Genomic DNA, 17,925 nt, shown 5'->3' with positions numbered 1-17,925 from the left:
CAGAACTTCCACAATCTTTGTTATGGCAGTTTATATACATTGCAGTTTATGGGGCACAAACTTCAGTTAAAAAGGAAATTCCTCCATTGAAAAGTAAATCAAACCCAATGCCATTGATCATAACTTTTTTTTATCTTTTCTGCCTCCTGCAGCTCACCCAATATTGCCAAGAAATTTCACGTCGGGCATTTGCGCTCCACAATAATAGGTGAGATTTTCTGTGTTACAGAATGTAAGGGTTTCTATATTTTATGTATTCATGTTCATGGTATATTTCTTTTAACCAGTGTTTTACCACACAAGTCCACCTTCTCTGTGACTTGCCATGCTCCATTCTAATTTCTAGAAGTTGGCGTCTAGAGTCAGACTACATCAATGCCGTTCACTACAATACATGGCACTTTGTACTCAGACTCTGAGCTCTCGCTGCCAGAAATTTGAATGTTGTGGCAAAAAGACATATCTATAAGTGTAATTAATATATTTGCTTTGTATATGTTTCATATTCACACTGGCATCTTAGGCACCCTGTCAGTGATTACTGTATTTTTGATGGCAATAATAGCACAGTCTGCATCAACGCAACCAAAAAACCCGAACTAAAAGTCAATGGAGTCTGCTAGGATTTGTCAGTATCTTTCACAACAATGCTATAAAGTCTCTGAATCCGGCGTTTCCGTAACTACCCAGGTAGCGGCCGGATCCCATTATAGTGAATGGGGATAGCGGGCATTTCAGTGACATCTTGCAATGCCGAATCCAAAGACCTCCAGCAGGCTGTTCTCTGCCAGAGCTGATAGTGCCCGTGTAAAACTAGCCTAGTATCTTGTGGTATTTAGTGACCTTCATCAGGTATTCTCTGTTGTAAGGACAACCCAATTAATAATGTTTATGGGACAGATTTTGTGCCGCTTTGTTAATATAGACTTTTTTTTTCTTCAAGGAAATTTTATAGCAAACCTTAAGGAGGGAATTGGTAATAAAGTTCTAAGAGTAAACTACTTGGGCGACTGGGGCCTACAGTTTGGTAAGTGTTGTTGCGCATATTTAAAGGGGTTTTCCCATGAAGACAACTTATCCTCTATCCCCTGCTGATCCTGAGAACAGGGGCCTATTCTTCCTCATTTGAATGGAGTGGCAGTCACGCATGGGCGCTGCTGCTCCATTGAGCTCTATGGGGGTGCTGGAGATAGCTGAGCGCTTGTACTTTGCTATCTCCGGCAGTCCCATAGAGTTCAGTGGAGCTGCAGACATACATGCGCGCCTGCTTCTCCATTCAAACAGGGATCATGGGCCCCCGTTCTTGTGATCGACAGGGGCATCAATGGTCAGACCCCCTCTGATCAGACACTTTTGCCCTTACCTTTGGAGAGAAGATAAGTTGTCTTCATGGGAAAACCCCTTTAAAATGATTAATATAAATGCCTATACTATATGCCTATGCTTTTTGACATCCTGTAAACTATGCATCCTTATTATGCAAGTATTGTATGGATATGGTGGCATATATATCATTCTTAAGCTAGCCATATATTTTAGATAGATGTTGGCCAAAATCTATCTCCCCTGACTGCTACATGCTGGACCTGTTGATTCCATTCATTTAAGAGTAGGCGGCCCCTAATCTTTGATGGGGTCCCATCGGTCAGACACCCAGTGATCTAATAGTTATCCCCTATCCTAATACTTATTTAGAATACCATGTCACAAAAGATGTGGACAAGTTTATATCAGATTTTAAAGGTAACATAGTTTAAACCAGCCTCCTGGGACTGCCGCTTTTGGATCTTAAGACTAGAATTTATTAGAACTACCATATTCACTAAAACATGTATTTTGCATAAAAGTTTTTTAATGAATTAAAGACAGATAAAGCCTGTGCTGTTCATTCGAAATTTGAGCGTGGGATATACATTTCATGTAAAAACCATAGGATGTGTATATTCGGGGCTAATGTGCTGAAAAACCTTTATATTTACCAGGACTTCTGGGTGCTGGCTTTAGCAAGTTTGGCTGTGAAGAGAAGCTCAGATTGAATGCTTTACAGCACCTTTTTGATGTAAGTCTGATTTACTGCTATATTTTATAATGTATGGATTTGTGTCGATTAAACTGTAGCAGTGCCCACATTTCTTATGAGAATTTCAGATTTATTTTTGGCCAAAAAATATAATACTTTAGTTAAAAATATTTTGTATTTGATATTCCATGCTCAGATATATGTGAAAGTCAATGCAGCAGCAGAAAAAGATGAAGAGATGAAACGGTCAGCCCAGGAATTCATGAAACAACTGGAGAGTGGACACCCACAAGCCCTTTCGCTATGGACACATTTTAGGAGTTTGAGCATTGAGGAATATGCTAAAGTCTATAAGGTAGAGTATATGTTCATTAAAGTACTACATAAATGAAAAGGCGGATTTAAAGAGGACCTGTCTGCTCTCCTGACATGTATGTTTCAGTAAATACTGTTTCTCGCCCAGTTTCCTTGGGGGACACAGAAGACCTTGGGTATAGCTCATCTCCATAGGAGGCGTGACACTAAGTGAAAGCTGTTAAGCCCCTCCTCCACAGCTATACCCTCAGCCTGGAGAGAGAGACTGCCAGTTTTTTGCTTAGTGTCCAAGGAGGCAAGACACTCCCTGCTCTGCAGGGCTGGTTTCTCCTTGTTTCAATTTTAGTTTTTTACTTTTTTCTTTTCTTTTTGTTCCAGATCATCAGGGATAACAGTGTCGCACTAGACCTCTCTGTTCTCCCGGGGTTGAGCTGCGCCAGTGCCGGTCACCCGCACTGCTGCCTCCCCCACAGAAGGCAAGGTGGACCAGGGCAGCCCAGCTCCCCTGCATCCCGCCAGCGCAAGGGTCGCCCGCACGCCAAGTCCCTCTTCCAGCGTCCTGCCACTACGGTGCCAGTAGCTGAAGGGGCGACCCTGCTGGAATGGACCGAGGGTGAAGACGGCTGTGGTAAGAGAGAGGCTTCTCCAGCCCTACGTCCCCCACTCCCCCACCCTGGTCTCCTGCGTGCCTGACCCCCATACTGGGCCTCTAGTCCCTTGCTGGATCTATGCTGGCCCCTGGGGTGCCGCAGAGCGGCAATCTCCTTCTGCCTCCCCCCCCCTGTCTGGCTCCCATAGACATGCAGCCAGTGGCTGTCTCCACAGCCAGCTACAGAAGCGGCAACATAGTTTATTTCTCTATCAGCACAGGCACCCGGTCTCTGGGCCCCCCCCCCCCCCCCCCATCTCCTACCGGAGTGTTGCTCAAGGCCTGAGGCTCCTGACGGCTGTAGAGTAAGGCCTCGCCTCCGGCCGACATTGGTATTCCGGTGCGGCCGGGCGCCGCAAAAATCTTAGCCCAGGCTCCGCGGCCTGCTAGGCCGCCATTCCGGGTCCCTGACTCTTCCGGCCGGCGGGGTGGGCTCCCGCGGCCGGCAAGCCGCCATTCGAGCCCCTGACTCTTCCGGCCGGTGGGGTGGGCTCCCGCGGCCGGCAAGCCGCCATTCGAGCCCCTGACAATTCCGGCCGGCGGGGTGGGCTCCCGTTGGTGCCGGTCGGTGGGGCTCCGCAAATTTTGGCCCAGGCTTCGCGGCCTGCTGGGCCGCAATTCCGACCGGCCCGCGGGGTGGGCACCCGCGGCCGGTTTTGATGCGTCACTCCCCTCAGGTCCCGGCGGTACATACCGGGCGCCGCAAATTTAGACCCCGGCTTCACGGCCTACTAGGCCGCAAAATTCCGGCCTCTGGTGGAGGGGGCGGGAACTTCTCCAGGCGCGAATTCTTCCCGCCGGGAGGTTCCTCCGCCCCCAGCGGATCGCAGCGCCGCCCTCCAGGCCGGATCCATGTTAACCCTTTGGGTACAGGCCGGCTCCCAATGGGCCTGTATGGCTGGCCCCCCTTTTCCTGACTATCTGTGCCCCTATAGGTGGCCCCCCTTTAGCCTCAGAGAAGCTGTGTTTTTAATGAAAAAAAAAGAAATAATAATAACAGATTTCTATTGGACTGCGCAGGACGCTGCAGCCTCATCAGTAGTGCTGCATGTCTGTATGCCCTCTTTCCACAGGTGGCATAGTGTTGCGCTCCCAACCTGCGTCGGTGCTAGGGCATTTCCCCTTTTAGGCGGTTTTCCTGCCCTCTTCCAGGATACGGCGCTGGCCAAGTGCATGCGGCCCTTCCGTAGGTAGCATTCATCATCTCTCCAGTTATGGTGCCTGCCATGTGCATCCCCCCCCCTCCTAGGCGGGATACTGCACTCTCCCTGGCTGCCGGCTGGCCTTGTGCATGACCCCCCTTTAGGCGGAATACTGCACCTTCACCGGATACGGTGCTGGCCATGTGCATGACCCCCTTCCATAGGCGGAATGCTGCACTCTATGGATTTGCTGCCGGCCATGTGCGTGACCCCCTTCTCTAGGCGGAACGCTGCACTCTCACTGGATTCACTGCCGGCCATGTGCGTGACCCCCTTCCATGGGCGGAACGCAGCGTTCTCACTGGATTCGCTGTCGGCCATGTGCGTGACCCCCTTCTTTAGGCGGAACGCTGCACTCTCACTGGTTTCACTGCCGGCCATGTGCGTGACCCCCTTCCATGGGCGGAACGCAGCGCTCTCACTGGATTCGCTGTCGGCCATGTGCGTGACCCCCTTCTTAGGCAGAACGCTACACTCTCACTGGATCTGTTGCCGATCATGTGCATGACCCCCCTTTTTAGGCGGAATACTGCACTCTCACCGGATACGGTACTGGCTATGTGCACGACCCCCTTCCATAGGCGGAACGCTGCACTCTCTCTGATGTGCTATGATGTACTTATGTACTATGTTGCTATGCTGCACTCTCACTTTTCGCTGCCGGCCATAGGCATGACTCAGGCAGCATACATACATCCCTCCGTCTGTGGTTGTTTTCTCGCAGGTACGTTGCTGGCCATGTGCATGTACCCCATACATGGCAGGGTGCTTGCACTCTCGCTGGATCCGCTGTCGGCCATATGCATGACCCCTCTTCCGTGGGCGGTGTACGCACTCTCGCTGGATTCGCTGCCTGCCATGGGCATGCCTTCCTTCCTCAGGTGACATACACACATTCTCACTGACTGTGTTTGTCTCTCACCAGTACGATGCTGGCCATGTGTATGACTCCCATACATGGCGGGTGCACGCACTCTCCCTGGATGAGATGCTGGCCATGTGCATTACCCCCCTTTTTTTCTGGGCGGCATGCTACACTCTCACCGGATACCTTGCTGGCCATGAGCATTGCCCTCTAACATGGGTGGAACGATTGCACTCCCATTGGATACGGTGCTGGCCTTGTGCGTTGCCACCACTCATTCCATGGGCAGAATTTGTCACGCTCATGAGATTCACAGCTGTCCTTGTATGGCTGTGCTGGACTTGTACATGTCCCCCTTCATTGGCAGAGTAGTTGCACTCTCGCTGAGTTCAGTGTTGGGTGTATTATTGCACACTCACTTAATGCTAGGATAACCCTGTGCATGTTCCCCTTTCACTAGGTGGACCTCCTGCGTTCCTGCTGGATTATAGGGTGTGTCCTGCTTCTCCGAAGTAGGTACTGCTTTAGGCATCACTCTCTTTTGGGACCGGCCTTTGCACTCTTGCCGACTGCAGTTTGCCTGATACAATTTCCCCCCTTTCGGGGCGGACTGCTTGCGTTCCATCGCATGCTATACTAGGCTTGTGCATAACTCCCTTTCAGGTTGCACTTTGCAATTCCGTACATGCTGTGGCACTCTGTGGCGAGCCCCCTTTTTCGCTGAATTAACCTTTTTGCAGTGAGCGGACGTTCTTGTGTGTTGTTTGGGCCGTGTATGCCTTCTCCTCCTGTAGGTGGGTTGGCCTTCTCACTGCTTACGGGCTGCTCGTACGTATGCCTCATCTCCTTCCTGCGGCATACTTTTGTTTTCTTGGGATACGATGCTTGCCGCAAACCTTGCACTCGTCTCCAAGGAGTTCATTCTGTCCACCTGACCCGGACGGGCTCTACTTGCTCTCTGCTGCACGGAGCTGGGTGGTACTCATTCATTTAGTTGGCCCTTCATCCCAGGGAGTGTTCATGGGTCCTAGATGCGTGCCCATTCGTCCTTCCGCGGTATTGCTTCCCTGCGCTAGTGGTCACATGGTCGAGAGTGCGGTTGTCTGGAGCGCCCCTCGAATTCTTCGTTGGCTCTGGCAGGACTGCGGTTCCCTTGCCTGCTGCAATTTCCTCCTCTTCGGATGTAGTGTGGTATGAGTCCTTCCTCTTGGCGCCTCTACGCTTCAGTCTGATCTGCTACCAGGTGCGGGCCGCTTTCTCGGGAAGGTCACCCAAATTCTCTTGGGTGCTCGATTACCCAGGTCCGGAGGACCTCCGCCTTGGGTTCTTCAGGGTATTCGCCTTCTGCGAGGCGGTGAACCGGGCATCTCAGTGTAGCAGGGTTCTGCTTTTGAGCTGTCCTATGGCTTCCCTGTTGCCACTCCTCCGTTCGGTTGGAGGGTGTTATGCCGGCCTCTGTCTCGACTACCTTATCTCGCCGGCTCTGTTTGGCTCCCGCTCGGTACAGATCACTCCGATGTGGCTTCTGTCCCGCCAGACTTCAGAGGTTGTTCCTTCACTGTCCTCCCCTCTGGGGAGAGCATGGTTGTTCATGTGGATAGTTCCGGTGTTCCTTTTGGCCTCGTACTGTCTCCCTTGTTCACACTGGCTGTATTAGCTGTGCCTATTTACCGAGTCTACCGCGTTCTGTCCTCCCGCTGAGTGCAGATTGCGTGGTCCATTCTAAGACAATGGTCCTGCTGTAGACTTACCTTCTCGGTAACTTGGGGGGGACTACCTTTCGGTCCAGATTGTCCTTTGATCTCCTACACCGGGACTGTAGAACATGGCTACATCAGCATGAACTTTAGCCTGTCTTATCCTGGCATCTGGCGGATGCTGGGCGGACCCTTTGGTTCCTTTCCGTCTGTCCTTCTGCTCCCCCACTCGGGTGGATACGGGACAACGTTACTCGGGAGCCGACGGGACCAGTTTTGTCGACTTCTGCCCGTGTTACTGGTCTGCGCCTGATCACATTTGGTTTTTCGCCCGCTTGCCAGGCGGCTCCAGCGGGTTCGCTACTGTCCACTCCTGGCTGTATTTCGTCCAGGATCTGTCGTAAGACTTATGATTTTTTTATCTGGGGTTCTGTGGGAAGCTGTGCATTCCCCACTGACTTTTTCTCTCCCCATGGTTCTGTCTTTTTTCCAGTCCGGCCTGGACCTGGGACTGGGATTCCTTTACTTGAGGTATCAAGTGTCAGCGCTGTTCTTCCTCTTCCAGCGTTCCCCGGCCCTCTGGGCCTGTCAAGACCTTCTTACTCGAAATGGCTCTTTGGTTCCTCTGTACTGTCCTTCGGTACCGCCCTGGGAACTACATACTGAGTTCTCGGCGCTCCAATCTTGTCCTTGGAGCCGTTACAGAAGTTCTCTCTACCCCGCCTGTCCTGTACGGTTGTGTTTCCGTATCAGTCGTGTCTCTGACAGGTGCCTGAATGGCCCCTTTTTGTTCTGAGCCTTCTGTCTTTTCCCAGGACAGGGCTGTTCTACATCCCGTTCCTTCCTTCTGAAGGTGGTGTTTGCCTTTCGCTTCAACACTTCACCGATTTGGACGTTGTTTGGGCCTTGCAGTTTTTACTTGGAGATCTCCGACTCTTGTCGACGTTCGGTCTCTTGGGTTTCCTGGAGGTCCGCGCTTAGAGTTGACGGACTCCAGGGTGGTTTTTCTCCGCTTTATCAGATTGGCTATTGCTGAGGTTACCGCACCGAGGGCAGGATTCTGCCTTTTGCTGTCACCGTTCATTTCACCAGAGCGGTCGGTGCCTCCTGGGCCGGAGGCATTGGGCTTCGGCCATGCATTTGAGCAAGGCGGCCACAGGTCTTCCTTGCACACTTTACAGAGTTCTACAGGGTGCATACTCTGGCTTCGGCATATGCTGCCTTGGTCCGCCTGGGTCTGCAGGCGGCGGTTCCTTGATGCCTTCGGGTGCTTCGCCTTGGAGCTGTGGTCCCTCCCCTTTTGGACTGCTTTTGAACGTCCCAAGGTCTTCTGTGTCCCCCAAGGAAACTGGGCGAGAAAACGAGATTTTTGTATAACTTACCAGTAAAATCTCTTTCTCGCTCTTTCCTTGGGGGACACAGCACCCACCCATTCGTTGTTTTTTCTCTACACGGTTTCCGAGTTTGTGTTACCCGTTGGGTAGTTGGCTTGTTGGTTCCTTGTTGGACTTTGCCTTTTCTCACTGCTTGGACACGCAACTGGCAGTCTCTCTCTCCAGGCTGAGGGTATAGCTGTGGAGGAGGGGCTTAACAGTTTTCACTTAGTGTCACGCCTCCTATGGAGATGAGCTATACCCAAGGTCTTCTGTGTCCCACAAGGAAAGAGCGAGAAAGAGATTTTACTGGTAAGTTATACAAAAATCTCGTTTTCAGAGTCCATAATTCTAGAGCATCTTTTCTTAGAACTGTATGTTATGCCATTAATCAATTATTTTATGAATAAATTGACCACTGGGTGCTACAATATGGGGATGTGTCCTTACACAGTTTGACACTGTCCAATCAGTACTGATGGTGCTCTTCACATGGGGAATGGTAACACCCAGTTGTCAATTTATTTATACATTTCTAAGAGGAATGACACAATGCAAAGTTCTAATAAAAAGGTCCCGTAATTATTTCACAGACAATACAAGTATTTATTAAAACAGACCATATATTTACTGCCCCCTTTCCCCGATAATTGCTAGGAACACCCTGAGAACAGTAATGACATTATGGGAAATCCCTGTTCAGAGGGGTTTAGAAAACATACAGAGAAGATGCGATCTGTGTATATCAAAGCGAATAAATGAAAAAAATAAAAATGTGAAAAAATTATTGTGTGTGTGAACATATAGATAGTAGATATACACACAATGCATCTGGAAACATTTGAGACCCTTGATGTTATGGCCTTATAAAATAAAAAAAAAATCAAGTTTACCCCATCAATATGAATTCAGTACCCCACATTGACTACTTACTGTATATCTATTTTCTCAGACTCTTTGCTATGACACTTGAAATTTAGTTCTCGGGTCCTCACATTTCTCTTGATCATCTTTGAGATGTTTTTACACTTTGATTGGAGGCAACCTGTTGTAAATTCAGTTGATTGGACATGATTTGGAAAGACGCATCACTGTCTGTATAAAGTCTCACAGCTGACAATGCATATCAGAACAAAATCCAAGCCAGGAAAGAACTGCCTGTAGAACTCAGACATAGGATTGTGTAGAGACACAGATCTGGAAAAGGGTACAACATAATTCTGCTTCCCTTAAAGTTCCCAAGAGCACAATGATTTCTATAATTTTTAAATGGAAGATGTGTGGAACAACCAGGTAAGAGAGGTGACCCCAAGACCTCAATGGTCACTCTAGCCCAGCTCCAAAGATCCTATGTGCAGATGATAGTAAACCTTCTGGAGGTTTCTTCCGTTTGCAGCACTTTACCAATCTGAGCTTCATGGTAGAGTGGCCAGAAAGAAACCTATCCTCAGTAGTTTGCAAAAGAGCACCTAAAGGACTTTCAGACTGTGAGAAATGAGATTCTCTGGTGTGCTGAAACCAAGATTGATGTTTTGCAGGGGCGTATCCATAGGGGAAGCGGCTGCTTTGGGTCCCGAGCTCAGAAGGGGCCTGCCCAGGAGAAAGACTAAAAGATTTTGGGGTTCATTTATCAATCTGAAATATGTCTAAATTCGTTGTGCCGCAGTCTGCGACTTCTCCCCGCTCACGCCAGGTCTAAAGAAGTGGACGTGGCAGGGAAGGGGACGGGCCGGTAGGCCCATATGATTTACTATATTCTATGCCTGTTTTAGGCATAGAAAAAAGTCTAAATGTAAGACAGCTAGGAAGCGGTCTTACATTTAGAAGCGGCGGTGAATCCACCAAAGTTATGAAGAGGCCTGTCCACCACCAGTTTGGGGGTTTATTAAGACTGCCATCTAAAACGCTGGTCTTAATAAATGTGCCCCTTTATTGTAAGGACACCCTTAACAGTAATATAACATGACATTATATACAGAGACCCTGTAGGAAACGGACAGAGCGACTGCTGGGCCCAGTCATTTCTAGTTACACCACAGTATTTTTGGTCTCATTTACAAGCGTCATGTCCGGAGGAAACTAGGCACTGCTCATCACCTGCCCAGTGCCATCTCTACAGTGGAGCATGATGATGGCAGCTTCATGCTGTGGGGATGTTTTTTTTTCAGCGGCTGGGACAGAGAGACTGGTCAGGGTTGAGGGAAAGCTCAATGGAGCAAAGTACAGAGATATTCCTGATGAAAACCTGATCCAGAGTGCTCTGGACCTCAGACTGAGCCGAAGGTTCCCCTCCAACAAGACAGTGACCCTAAGCACACAGCCAAGACGCAGGAGTGGCTTATGGACAACTTTGTGAATGTGCCCGAGTGGCCCAGGCAGAGCCCTGACTTGAACCCAATATCTGGAGAGACTTGAAAATGGCTGTACACTAAATGTTCCCACCCAACATGACAGAGCTTGAGAGGATCTGCAGGGAAGAGTGGCAGAAAATCTCCAAATCCAGGTGTGCAAACCTTTTGGCATCATACCAAAGAAGACTAAAGGCTGTGATCAATGTCCAAGGTGCCTCAACAAAGTCCTAAGTAAAGGGTCTGAATAACTGTGTCAAACCATGATAGATATATAGACAGATTTTTTTAGTCTTCTTTTTGTTGAGCATAGCATCAAATAGATATATAACGATACTATCTTCTTTTACAACTCATATTTGAATATATTCAAGTATATCTGTCTACAGATTTGGCCATGTGGAACTGTTGACAGATGTAGCTATGGATTGGGGAGAGCAGGACAAACAAATGTAAATTTTGTGGAACTTTTATTATCAGGAGTGGTGTGAATATGAACTGTTATTCTTCTAGGGAAGTTCTCTGTGCATTCAGCTTCTTCACAGCCCCTTCCCTCTGTTCTGAATGACAGCTAGCCTCCAACCAGGAGACCACTACAGCTGTCAGTGGGAGGGGATATGAAACATCTCAATGAAGAGAGCTCACCACAGTGCAGCATCTCCTCCAGGGCTCTTGCAGAAGCAGCTCCTAAAAGTTCGAATTCACATAACTCCTGATAATAAAAGCTCTGCAAAAGGTATGTTTGTCCTGCTCTTTCCCGCCACAGTTTTTTGCATGGTCAAAACTCCTTTTACTCTCATGTCTGATAATTTCACTGTCATCGTTTGTCTATTACAGCGACTTGGTGTACAATTTGATGAATTTGCTGGAGAGTCATTTTATAGAGAAAAATCGCAAGACGTCTTGAACCTTTTGCGAATCAAAAACATTCTTAAGATTACCAAGTAAGAGTGTGCTGTAAATGTTTTTTTTATACTTTAGATTTTATCATAAGATATTAAATAAATAATTTCTGCTATATAACCCGGTATATATTTTGTTGAACTGTCAAAATAATGAAAAATGACCATTGCGTATAGCTTCATGGTTAACATCTGTCTAGTCTGTGTGAGACTGTCCATGGATATAAACAATATAAGCTTTTTTTTTTCATGAAAGAAATCTAGAGAAAATTTGATCCACCGTGATGGGGTTTGTGTCAATTATCTGACATTTATTGTACGAATGACCAGTTGCCAGAATAACAGACATCATGGCAGCAACAGTAATTAGCCATAGCATGTGTCCTCAACTAGCTGCCCCATTCATTCAGGGGGCACAGGACCCCTGTTTTGAATATTGTTGGGGATCCTAGTGGTCGGACTCCTAACGATCAGTTACCCAGTGCCATCTGCACTTGTGTACTGTTTAGTGCATGTGCGGTGAACAGAGGAGATCTCACATGGTGATGATTTGCCTGATCACAGGACCCTCCATCAGCAGCCATTTTGTAGACAAGGCATCTGTTTGGACTGAACAAAAGATTTGCCCAACAAAGAGCCATACCTTATGAAATATATAAAATGGCACAGAATTTCTACAAAGGTTATATTAGTAAGTGACGTATAGCCGTCTTAACAATGAGTATCCAGATAGCGGCCAACCGTTTTAAAGTGTAACTGTCGTTTCAGTTTAAAGAGTCTTCTTAGCAGTGCTCTAATTGAGCATTACTAAGGAGAGTCTGTCTTCAGTCTAACAAATCAGATAGGGATGGGCAGTGATGGTTAGGGCACACGTATAAAGTCAGGGACTGCGGTAGTGACGATAGTCACAGACAGGTGTCTTCAGCGCTCAGTAAAGCGCTAAAGACAGACTCTTCTTAGCAATGCTCTGAGTTTTGCTGAAAAGACTCTTTACAACCTGTTTTCAAGGGGAACGAAACATAATTCTCTAATAAAGAATATTACAAAAATGTTTAACCCTCGACCCGTCCCCGTCAGATTTTAAACTGGGATTTTTTTCTTAACCTGGGCTTGGCTAAATAAAGCACCATTATTTCACGAGAGATTTGCTTTAAGAGTTAGGGCTCATTCAGACGGCCGTATGCTGTCCGCAAAAATGCGGATCCGTTCCCATTCACTTCTATAGGGCCCGTTTCTTCAATTGCACGGCTCAGCAAAAAAAATGAAACATGTCCTATACTTGTCAGTGAAAATCAGGACATGGCCCCATTGAAGTCTGCAGATCAGCAAAAAAACGGAATGCAATCCTTTTTTTGCGGACAGCATACGGCCGTCTGAATGAGCCCATAACATAATTAATTTTGCATATATTATTGAGTGATTTCTGTGCTTTTATCAGTTTACAATAATTGTAGTAAGTTATAAGCATACGCCATGATTTGATCTGCAAAGCATGTATAAATGGTCACTGATAATTGGTCTTCCTATTACAGAGAAGGTACAGGAGTGGTCGACCTGACAGACAATGGAGACATGTCAGCTTATTCAACAGTGATGCGAAGCGACGGGACATCTCTGTACATTACAAGGTATGAGTATTGATGCAAGAATACTTGCTTCTGGAATTATTGGGTGGTTTGTTAGTTTTTATTCACAGCATAATTAAGTGATTAATGTGCTCAAAAAGGAGATTTTTGTGAAACTCACCTGTAAAATCTTTTTCTCGTAATTTCCATTGGGGGACACAGACCATGGGTATAGCTTAGAGATATTACTAGGAGGGACACTATGCAAAAAAAAGAAGCTCCTCCTCCTCGGGCTATACCCCCAGGCACCTCCAGGAGAACTTCAGTCGTTGCAAAAGCAGTAGGAGAAGGAGAACGGAAACAAAACATTATGGAAACCATCACACAGCACACCCTAAGGCGTAAACCAAAAAAGGGGGCGGGAGCTGTGTCCCCCAATGGAAATTACGAGAAAAAGATTTTACAGGTGAGTTTCACAAAAATCTCCTTTTCTCGTTCATTCCATTGGGGGACACAGACCATGGGACGTCCCAAAGCAGTCCATGGGGTGGGAAAAAAGAACAAATCCAACACCGCCAGGAATAAACGTCCAGTAGTCAAACCGGAACCACAGCCTGCAATACCCTGCGCCCAAGAGCAGCATCAGCCGAGGCCAGAGAATGTAACTGATAAAACTTTGTGAAAGTATGTAAGGACGACCAAGTGGCCGCCTTACACAACTGGGAAACGGATGCGCGATTGCGTCTAGCCCAGGAAGCACCCACTGCCCTTGTGGAGTGAGCGGTAATCCGCGACGGCGGAACGTGGCCGCGAGCGCGATATGCCGCAGCAATAGCGGAACGGATTCACCGCGCCACGGTGACCTTGGAAGCCGCCAGGCCCTTACGGGACCCTTCAGGAATCACAAAGAGAGAGTCTGAACGCCGGAAGGAAGCGGTCGCCCCCAGGTACACCTTCAGGGCCCTGACGACGTCCAGGGAGTGGAGAGCACATTCCTTGGGGTTCACCGGAGAAGGACAAAAAGAGGGCAGGACAAGATCCTCGTTAAGGTGGAAGGGAGAAACCACCTTGGGCAAAAAAGAAGGCACCGGCCTGAGCACCACCTTATCCTGGTGAAAGACCAGAAAAGGTTCCCGGCAGGAAAGTGCGGCCAGCTCCGAAACTCGCCTGATGGAGGTTATGGCCACCAGAAAAACTACCTTCCAGGTGAGTAAAACCAGAGAGATCTCCCTCAGAGGTTCAAAAGGCGCCGCCTGAAGGGCGCGCAGAACCAAGTTGAGATCCCAGGGGGGCAAGGGAGGCACATACGGAGGAACCGAATGCGCCACCCCCTGCAGGAAGGTTTTTACAGGTCTCAAAAAGGCAATGGACCTCTGAAAAAAGATAGCCAAAGCAGAAACCTGACCCTTTAAAGAACTGAGCGACAGACCCATGTCGAGGCCGGACTGGAGAAAAGACAGCACCACTGGGACAGAGAAACGTAGGGGCGAGTAGCCCGATTTCTCACAAAACACCAGGAAGGCCTTCCAGGTGCGATAATAGATTCGTGAAGAAGCCGGCTTTCGAGCCCTGATCATGGTTCTTACCACCGCATCAGAGAAGCCTCTCTTCCTCAGGATGGCGGTCTCAACAGCCACGCCGTTAAACGCAGCTGCCGTGAATTCTGGTGGAAGAGCGGCCCCTGAGACAAGAGATCCTCTCTGTCGGGCAGAGGCCACGGGACGTCCGCCAACATACGAGCGACGCTGGAGAACCAGGCGCGACGAGGCCAATCCGGAGCGACGAGAATGGTTGGTATCCCCTCCGCCTCGATCTTGCGCAGCACCTTCGGCAACAGAGGAATCGGAGGGAAGACGTAAAGGAGGCTGAACCGCTGCCATGGAAATACCAGCGCGTCCACCCCGTCCGCCCGTGGGTCTCGAGCGCGGGCAAGATACACCGGCACCTTGTGGTTGAGCCGGGAAGCCATCAAATCTACGTCCGGACGGCCCCATCGGTGGCAGATGTCCTCGAACACCTCCGGATGGAGAGACCACTCTCCCGGATCCACCTTGGTGCGACTCAGAAAATCCGCCGTCCAATTGTCGACTCCCGGGATGTACACTGCCGACAATACTGGAACATGAGACTCCGCCCATAAGAGGATCCTCGCTACTTCCCGCATTACTGCCCGACTGCGAGTCCCGCCCTGATGGTTGACATAAGCCACAGCCGTGGCATTGTCCGACTGAACCCGCACCGGGCGAGTCGCCAGGAGAGGAGTCCAATGGGAGAGGGAGTGGAAAATCGCCCTCAATTCCAAAACGTTTATCGGGAGACGGGATTCCTCCGTCGACCAGACACCCTGAACTGTGAGGTTCCGGAGAACACCTCCCCAACCGATGAGGCTGGCGTCGGTGGTGACTATCGTCCAGGAGAACGGAAGGAAGGACTTTCCTGACGATAGGTTCAGGGGAGACTGCCACCAAGGGAGAGACGCTCGAACTTGCCGGGACAGACGAACAGGAGTGTCTAGACCCCGAGGGTTCTTGTTCCAGAGGGCAAGGATCATCTGTTGTAGCGGACGAGTGTGAAATTGGGCGTACGGAATCGCCTCGAAAGAGGAGACCATAAGGCCCAGCACCCGCATGCACTCCCGAATGGTGGGACGTGGAGAGCGTAGAAGGAGCACCATTGCCAGACGAATCTGGGAAGCCTTGGAATCTGGAAGAAACACCCGAGAAATCGAGGTGTCCAAGATCATCCCCAGGAACGAAAGTCTCTGGGAGGGGTGCAGAGAGGACTTGGGGAGATTGATCAGCCATCCGAACCGTTCCAGGGATTGAACCGTGATTCGGATGCTGTCCTCGGCCTGTGGAAGAGACGGAGCTTTTATCAAGATGTCGTCTAGGTATGGTAACAAAGAGATGCCCCTGGTGCGAAGAAGCGCCATGAGAGGCGCCAGAATCTTCGTAAAAACTCGAGGGGCGGTTGCCAACCCAAAAGGTAGGGCGACGAACTGGTAATGACGCCCCCCTATGGCAAAGCGCAGAAAGCGATGGTGGGACTCTGCAATAGGGACGTGCAAGTAGGCGTCTTGAATGTCCACAGACGCGAGAAATTCTCCTGGACTCAGAGAAGCAATAACGGAGCGAAGGGACTCCATGCGAAACTTCCGCACCCGTAGAAACTTGTTGAGAAGTTTTAGATCCAAGATTGGACGCACTGACCCCTCTTTCTTTGGAACAACGAACAGGTTTGAGTAAAAACCTGTCCCTTGCTCTTCTGGGGGAACGGGGGAAATGACACCACGGTCCAGAAGAGAGGAGACCGCAAAAAAGAGGTCCGAGGCCCTGGCTGGATCCCCCGGAACGCGAGAAGGGAAAAAACGTTCCGGCGGGCTGGACGCGAACTCCAACTTGTAGCCGGACGTCACCACTTCCAGAGCCCAGGCGTCCTGAACGTGAGCCCTCCAGACCTGTTGAAAGGAGAGCAGACGGCCCCCCACCACGAGGGGTGGGGGCACCCCTTCATGCGGAGGGTTGCTTGGGAGCAGGAGGACGGGCTGACTGCGCCCGAGGCCGCCAAGAAGGCTGGGGCTTGAAGAAAGGCTTCTTGCGGGAGTCCTGGGACCCCCCTGCCGATGAGGATGACGGCGTCCTGGCAGTGGAGAAGCGACGAAAGGACTGGCCCCGGAAACCTGAAGGCCGAGACCGAAAGGGACGCTTGGTCCTGGGCTGGGGTAGATGAGTGCTCTTGCCCCCTGTTGCGGCAGAAATGAATTCATCTAGTTGAGCCCCAAAGAGCCTGGACCCTTCAAAGGGAAGGTTAGCGAGGGATCGCTTGGATGAGGCATCAGCATCCCACACCTTCAGCCAGACCTCCCTGCGCTGAATGACAGAGAGGGCCGAAATACGGGCAAAGAGGGAGCCGATGTCCATTGAAGCCTCACAGAGATATTTAGACGCTTGAGACATCTGGATGATAAAATCCAGAGTATCTGCAGAGGCGTCCTGCTCTGACAGATCCTGGTGGTGGCGCTGCAACCACGTTGTAAGGGCTCTGGCGACCCAAGCCGACGCAAAGGCCGGTCGCAGGGAAGCGCCCGCCAGCGAGAAGATGGACTTGGAAAGTGAATCCAAACGTCTGTCCACCGCATCCTGCAGAGAGGAACCGTCTAGGACGGGAAGGGCCGTGTTCTTGGCTAACCTGGCCACCGGAGGATCTACCTTAGGGGAAGAAGTCCACTTTTCCACTGTGTCAGCTGGAAAAGGATAAAGCGTATCCATACGCTTGGTGGCCGAAAATTTTTGATTAGGTCGATCCCAAGCTTTTGATAGGACCGCAGTGAATTCCTCGTGAATAGGGAACACGGCGGACTCCTGTTTCTTGGGTGGAAAAAGGGAGAACTCCCGACTAGTGGAGGGAGGAGAATCCCCTTGTATATTAAAAGTGTCACGGACAGCTGCCACCAACTCGGTTACCATGGTGGAAAGCTTAGGCAGGGGTTCCCGCTCCGTGACTTCGTCCGATCCGGACAATTCCCCATCGGATTTGCGCTCCCTGCGAGGGGGAGAGTCAACCGGGCATGCCTCAAGGCGAGGGGGAGAAGCGGAGTCATCCGAGGAGGAATGCTGCCGCTCACGCTGCCTTTTAGAAGTCAGACGCCCTCTGTGAGAGTCGCTGAGAGGGGATGGAGTGGTGGATGCCACTGGAGTAGTAGCCGCCATGCGCTCCATGAAGGACATGGCTGCCTTGGCAACTAAGGCCAGATCAGCTGCCGCATTAGACATGGCGGAGGCCCAGGCGGGTACCGCTGGATCCGCAGGGGCAGAGGGAGGACCGGGCTGAGCAAGAGAAGGAGGCTGATCCTGTCCGGGAGCAGGGCATGAGTCACAGGAACCAGTGACAGAAAAAGGCCTAAGGCATATTTTACATGACTCCAGTGGAGCCTGAGAGGAAGCCTTGGAAGGCTTAGGGGCCCCAGGTTTAGGCATGATGGTATTCCAA

At 50.0% G+C, this 17,925-nt stretch overlaps 1 protein-coding gene across 1 annotated transcript in view; it reads left to right on the top strand.

Annotated features, from left to right (window-relative positions):
- Nucleotides 1–17,925, top strand: part of RARS2 (arginyl-tRNA synthetase 2, mitochondrial) — a 55,671-nt gene that overhangs the window by 13,850 nt on the left and 23,896 nt on the right. The window contains exons 6-11 of the mRNA XM_040428749.1: nt 153–208; nt 944–1,027; nt 1,983–2,059; nt 2,217–2,375; nt 11,307–11,413; nt 12,904–12,999. Of these exons, the coding sequence (XP_040284683.1) occupies nt 153–208; nt 944–1,027; nt 1,983–2,059; nt 2,217–2,375; nt 11,307–11,413; nt 12,904–12,999 (579 nt within the window). The remainder of the gene's footprint in view (nt 1–152; nt 209–943; nt 1,028–1,982; nt 2,060–2,216; nt 2,376–11,306; nt 11,414–12,903; nt 13,000–17,925) is intronic.

This window comes from Bufo bufo, chromosome 4 (assembly GCF_905171765.1).
Source record: "Bufo bufo chromosome 4, aBufBuf1.1, whole genome shotgun sequence".
In the NCBI taxonomy this organism is placed as follows: Eukaryota; Metazoa; Chordata; class Amphibia; order Anura; family Bufonidae; genus Bufo; species Bufo bufo.
The sequence above is the reverse complement of the archived record's forward strand: the minus strand, read 5'-3'. Positions and strand labels throughout refer to the sequence as shown.